This window comes from Tupaia chinensis, unplaced genomic scaffold (genome assembly GCF_000334495.1).
Source record: "Tupaia chinensis unplaced genomic scaffold, TupChi_1.0 Scaffold138115_2, whole genome shotgun sequence".
In the NCBI taxonomy this organism is placed as follows: domain Eukaryota; kingdom Metazoa; phylum Chordata; class Mammalia; order Scandentia; family Tupaiidae; genus Tupaia; species Tupaia belangeri.
Genome location: NW_006198015.1, coordinates 201,122 through 207,121, shown reverse-complemented (window position 1 = coordinate 207,121; position 6,000 = coordinate 201,122). Strand labels below are relative to the sequence as shown.

The following is a 6,000-nucleotide window of genomic DNA, read 5'->3' as shown; positions in this document are numbered from 1 at the left end:
TGATGTGCCTTGGAGAGGATCTTCTTGGGTTGATTCTATTTGGGGTCCTATGTATTTCTTGGATCTGGATATTTGAATGCCTTTCTAGGTTTGGATAGTTTTTTTCCAGGATTTCATGGAATAAATTATCAATGCCCTTATTATTTTCTTTCTCTTCTGGGATGCCAATTATCCAGATGTAGGGGCGTTTGATGGTATCCAGTATTCCTTGTATATTATTCTCATTTTCCTTGGTTGTTTTCTCAATCTTCTTGATACTTTTTTCTAGGTCAGAGGTTTTGTCTTCTACAGTCAAGATCTGATCTTCTGCATGATCTAATCTACTTTTTCTTTTTAAAAAAAAAGAATTATTTATTTAATTTTATTTATTCATTCATTTTAATTTGACCAGAGAGAGACACACACAGAGCAAGAGGGAAAGTGAGAAAGCAAGCCACCGAGTCTGTGACTCAAACTATGATTGGCCGTGTGGGAGTGTCCAGCACCTTAACCACAACACCATCTGCTGGCCCTGAAATAATCTACTTTTAATACTTTAGAGAAAGGTTTTGATTTCCTGTATCACATTCTTCATCCCAGGAAGTTCCATCTGATTCTTTAAGGTGTCTATTTCTTCTTTCAAATCATGAAAGGACTTCTTCATCTCCTGGAGCCCATTGTCTCTTTCCTCTTGCATCTCAGTTAGTTTGGTCACTATAGATATTCTGAATTGCTTATCTGACATGTCCACGACGCCCATTGTGTTGTTTGTGGGTGATGTGGGATTGACTTTTTCTCTTGGAGGAGAGACATTTTGTTGGTTGCTCATATTTCTTGTGCCTCTGCGATTGTTCCTAGTCACCTGGTCATCTATATATTCCTCCCTAATTTGTTCAAGGTACCTCTGAGTGTTTGAAAGTGTGCAGGAGTAGAAAATTGGCAATCTCTCTTCTGGTCTGCTTTCCTGTTGCTCACCAGTACCCTGCACTGTTGTCACTGGTCCTGGGTGACCCAAAGTCCTCCCTGTTTCTAAAGACTGGTGAGCCTCCAACTAAGCTAATGAGCTTCTCCTCGGGGCAAAAACGATCACATGCTATTCAATACACCACAGTTCTAAGAGTCTAGAGGCAAGTGGGTGGGGAATAACCACAGGTCCTGGCCACTAGGGCCTGCAGCCACAGGCAGCCTGGTGTCTGGCAATGCCGCTAGCTTGAACTGGTCTCCGGATGGGGTGGGGAGAGGTGCAAGTTCATCCTATGGTCCCAAGACACGATCCTAAAGTCCCAAGACATGAGCCTAAAGTTCAGAGGCAAGTTGGGCGGGGGCGCGTGAGCCACGGGTCCTGGCTGTTGGGGACTGCAGCCACAGGCAGCCTGGTGTCCAGCAATGCCGCTCTAAGTCAAACTGCTTTAAAAAGGTGGGGGACTTAAAGATTGGAGGTCGTACAGGTTGAGTTCAACTGGTCCATGTGAAGACTTCATCATCTGGCACCTTGTAAGGGTTCAATAAACAGCCATGCATTTTTTTCTGTTGCAAAGGTCACGTCTCTAAAATACAATGCCGCATTCCCTCGCTCCCTGTTGATGTCCAATAAAGGATGCATTCATAACTGGCTTCCTTTTAGCAGCTTGAAGGGAGCATTCTCACTTGGGCCTCTCTGAGGGCAAAGGCTTGTCATGGAGCAAGCTGTTGTTCTCCAGCTGGGGATTCACCCTTTCCTGCAGGGGACTGAGCTCATTCGATTATGTTCAGTCGACAAACTTGGATTTCCACTTCTGAACCATTGTTTATTGCTTCTGCTTTATTCACAGAACATGTCCCTGAGTCGAGGTGAAACCATGACGAGGAAATAGAGCGAGGAATAATGCTTTTCCGCAATCGCTTCTTGCTGCTGCTGGCCCTGGCTGCGCTGCTGGCCTTCGTGAGCCTCAGCCTGCAGTTCTGTGAGTAGAGCTGGGCGTGGGTCCTGACGGGCAGGGGTTCCGTTCTGGAGGAGAGGGCCTGAAGTCACTAGCCTGTTTTTTTTACATGATCAATGAAGATTAAAACAACTGGATCTAGGGCCAGGAGGTGAAAGGAGTCAGATCCCACATGGCCTACTGCATGGCTCAAATCCCAGACCTGGTAGCTTGAGAAACAAGCCAGGCATGTGTGCAATGTGTGACCAAAATTTCCAGAGGAGGGCGAGGTGGAGAAAGGAATGCTGCCTGACCATGGCCCAGAAGGGATGCCTTCTCTCTCTCCCTTTCTCTCTGGAGAATGCACATAACCTCTGTCAACATTTAAATTGCTAGAGGGTGCTTGCTTTCACTGGAGGAGAGAAACAGAGAGACCGAGAGAGGAAAGTGGTAAGGCTTCCCCCATGGGGATGGCCAGGCCACAATCCCTTCTCCTCCATTTCTCCTCTTGGGACTTTGGGCACACACATACATGTGCTTGGCGTGCTTTGCAAGCTTCTGAATCTGGGATTAGAACATGCAGTCAGCACACGGGGTCCAGTGCCTAAGGACCACACCGCCTGCTGGCCCATAGGCCTTTTGTTTTGGGGGCTCATGGTGGATGATTGCAAGCAGGAATCCTAGACCCCTAGCAGCGTTCTGGCTGTGCCATTGGGCCGTGCGGAACAAGAGTTCTCCTCGTTCTTGAGACACGGTTTTGACTTTCACACAGATTCCTAAACTGCCTGCTTGGTCATTCCCAGATTCCTAGTTCAGTTCCCAAGGTGGAGACACCGAGTGGCCTAGTTTCACTTCCGGCACCAAGCCACACGCACAGAGCTGTTTGGCCCTTGGTTAGGTCCTTGAGGGCTGGCTGTCCATTTATGTTCAGTCCGCTGTGGGACTGGATTGATGGGGACAGGGTGGGGGAGCAGGTCTCTGGTATCAAACTCGCCCCCTGGATTAGGGGCTATGCATGGGAGCCCCCATGTGTGAGGCAAGAGTGCCCTGATGAAGCCAGTCTGCAGACCTCATCATCCAATGCTTCGACTGTACCCCCCATCTCTGCACACTGCAGCTCCCCAGGAACGGCCAGCCTCAGACAAACCCTGCCCTGGTACTTCCTTGAATGCAGCCTTTCGGGCATGGACTCTGGTCTTCGGGGAGGCCTTTCACTCTCCTGTGGACCTGCTTAGGTTGGCCTTCTCTGCAAGTGCCAGCCTCTGCTCTGTGCCCAGAACCTGCTGCACCCTGCATGGAGTGCTCTCCTCTTCACCTCCCTCCCATCCTTTCTCCTCCAGCCCTCACCTCTTCTCCTCCAGGGACCTTCCAGAGCCACAAGGGTTTGGTGCTTCTTTGATGCACATGGGGTTGCCCGAGCCCGTTCCCCTCCTTGCACTCATCATGCCATATCATCATGTCCGGTCCTCATGTCCTGTCTTCCTGTAAGACTGTCTGCTCTTTGAGAGCTGGAACTGCACCCTGTTTCTCTCTAACATGCCAGGCACCAGCACCACCCAGCACATAGTAGGTATTTTGTAAGTGTTCATCACATGAATGAATCTATGTCTGCTCTGAGACGCAGGCTGACCCCAATTCTCTCTCTCTCTGGGGCTGTGTACTCAAGGCTGAGGGAAGCTCTGTGTCGTGCTGGGAGTTGTGACTTTGCTGTCACTTGTCTTCTCTCTGCATCACCACCTTACCCTGATGGGTGAGAGACAAGCGGTTGGCACCCATCACTACCCAGGACAGCTCTGTGAGGAGGTGGCATTTCTGCCGCAGTGTGATTTTTTGGTGGCTCCACGAGTGTGCAGAGGGACATGGCAAGGACTTGGCAGAAGGAAGGGGTGGCTTGGAGAGAGGTGGGCTTCAGCAGGTTTCCCCGATGCTCCTCTGATTGTGACGCAGATAACGGAATGATGCAGATAACGGAAAATACTCGTTTTACCTTCCAGAATTGGGAAAGAGGTCAAGGGAAGGAAGGCAGAAGAAGTTTAAAGATACACCTACTGGTGGGACCAGCAGGTGGCGTGGTGGTTAAGGGCACTGGACTCCCACATGGCTGACGTGGTTCAAATCCCAGACCTGGCAGCTTGCTTCCCTCCCTCCCCCACTCCCCCACTCCCCACCCTGCCCAATTCCTCTCTGGTCAAATTAAAACAAACAAATAAATAATACTTAAAAAACAACAACAACAACAAAAAGATACACCAGCCAGTGAGTGAACTGTAAAATGAGACTCCTTCCCCAAACGCATAGTAGGACTCTGCAGTTTGTTTGAAACTTTTCATTAAAATGTTCCACCTTTGGCTGGAGAGGTGAGACGTTATCACCCACCCTGATTCCTACTCCAAGGAGCTGACATGTTCTGAGCCCTGCGTGTGGGCTACTTGTGTTTGCTGCGTTTCTCTGGCATGAGCTGGTTTCCACGTCACTGAATTGGCCTGTGTGTTTTGCTTATATAACTCTTCTGAAAGTACCTTCTGTTTTAAGAGAGCCAATTTTCAGCCATACTTTTTAAAGGAAAATTTTGCAGAGTAAATGAGCCTGGCTGGATCCGAGCTCTTTATCCTTGGATGCGTTGCTGTTTCGAAAGCTATTTGGGTATGGACATTCTGACCGCTCTGCTCCTGCTAGGTAAAGTGTTACTTTGGAATCTCCACGTTTCTGTAGAAATGGAGTTTACTTGCTTCATTTATTTCATTGCTTTATTGGTTGCTTACTATTGAGGGATAAGAAACTGCACTAATTCATAATGCAGAGTTTATGCTTAAATAACACTTCTGTTTCCATCCTTACTCTAAAATACATAAACTTCATCGCTGCCACTACTTTTTGAATAGCAAATTAGTACGTGTAATTATTTTAAGTAATTGGGGTAATCAAATATAACTTGGGTTTCTCATGTTTTAAGTAAACAGTACAGTTTTAGTTTCTGAAATGATTATGTGTTTTATTTTTGTCTTGATTTTAGTTTTCTTTTTCTGATGTGTTGAAGGTGAAAAAGTTAAGACCCAAGTTACATTTTTGAACGACCAGGTTATGTAAGCATTTCTGCTTCTGGGTATAGAAAGTGCATACCCACATGTACTTATTAAGTATTTATGTGTGGTTGACGTTTTTCTACACTGTGGCCTGGAGATAGTAGGAACGGGATGCAAAAAAGATTAGGATATTGTTCACCGTTTCTCAAAATCTGTTCGCTCTTTATGCATATGGCTTACTATGTGCTAATAGTCAAATTGAAATCGTTCATTTGTACATTGAAGTTCTTGATGTTTTTTGAGTTCGGGATTTGGGATATTTTGAAATTGCTGATATTAAATTGTAGGAAGGAACAAACAAGGCGACAACTTTTCAATCACTTCAGTTCAAATACATGCAAGTGGAAAATAACGTCTCGAATTGAAGGACTCCTTTAATACAACAGGGAAAGACTGTAGGGATGTGAGGGCTTGTGAGTCGTTAGTTCTGTTTCTGCCTTCCCTGCTCACTTGTAGTAATCCAGGTTGTTGATCTCATCCAGCGATTTCTTAATGCTTATTTTGTGCTCATTTCGCCACGTTCCAACCAGCATCCCAAAATGGCGCATGGCGGGCGCTCACAGACTGGAGTCGTAGTCTTGCATTTGAATGTCAGCTTCCCCAGTGCTCAGCCAGGCACTGTTTCTTCTCTGCGAAACAGTTAATTATTTCTTATTTGCAGGGTGGGCATGAGAGCAGGGAATTTGGGGGAAACCCTTGGCTCCTGGAAGCTCCTGTTTCTTTTTCTGTAAAATAGAATTCGTTGTGGCAACTTTGCAAGGTTGGTGTGACAAGGGAGACTTTATGGAAAAACCCTTGGCTCCTAGAAGCTTCTGTTTCTTTTTCTGTAAAATAGAATTAATTGTTGCTGCTTTGCAAGGTTGGTGTGAGGAGGAAGACCTGATGGAAAAACCCTTGGCTCCTAGAAGCATAGCCAACATTAATCTTTTAACCTAACCAGTACAAGGCCCACCATAATGCACCCGCCCCAGAAACCAGAGCTTCTAGTGTCCCCAAAGCCTGCCAAAGCACTTGGGACTTCAGACATTCGACAGGAGGGA

At 46.7% G+C, this 6,000-nt stretch overlaps 1 protein-coding gene across 2 annotated transcripts in view; it reads left to right on the top strand.

Moving 5' to 3' along the window:
- Positions 1-6,000, top strand: part of PXYLP1 (2-phosphoxylose phosphatase 1) — an 83,362-nt gene that overhangs the window by 40,498 nt on the left and 36,864 nt on the right. For both annotated transcript variants that reach the window (XM_006161081.1, XM_006161082.3), the window contains exon 2: positions 1,791-1,922. In XM_006161081.1, the coding sequence (XP_006161143.1) occupies positions 1,844-1,922 (79 nt within the window). In that variant the 5' untranslated portion in view covers positions 1,791-1,843. The remainder of the gene's footprint in view (positions 1-1,790; positions 1,923-6,000) is intronic.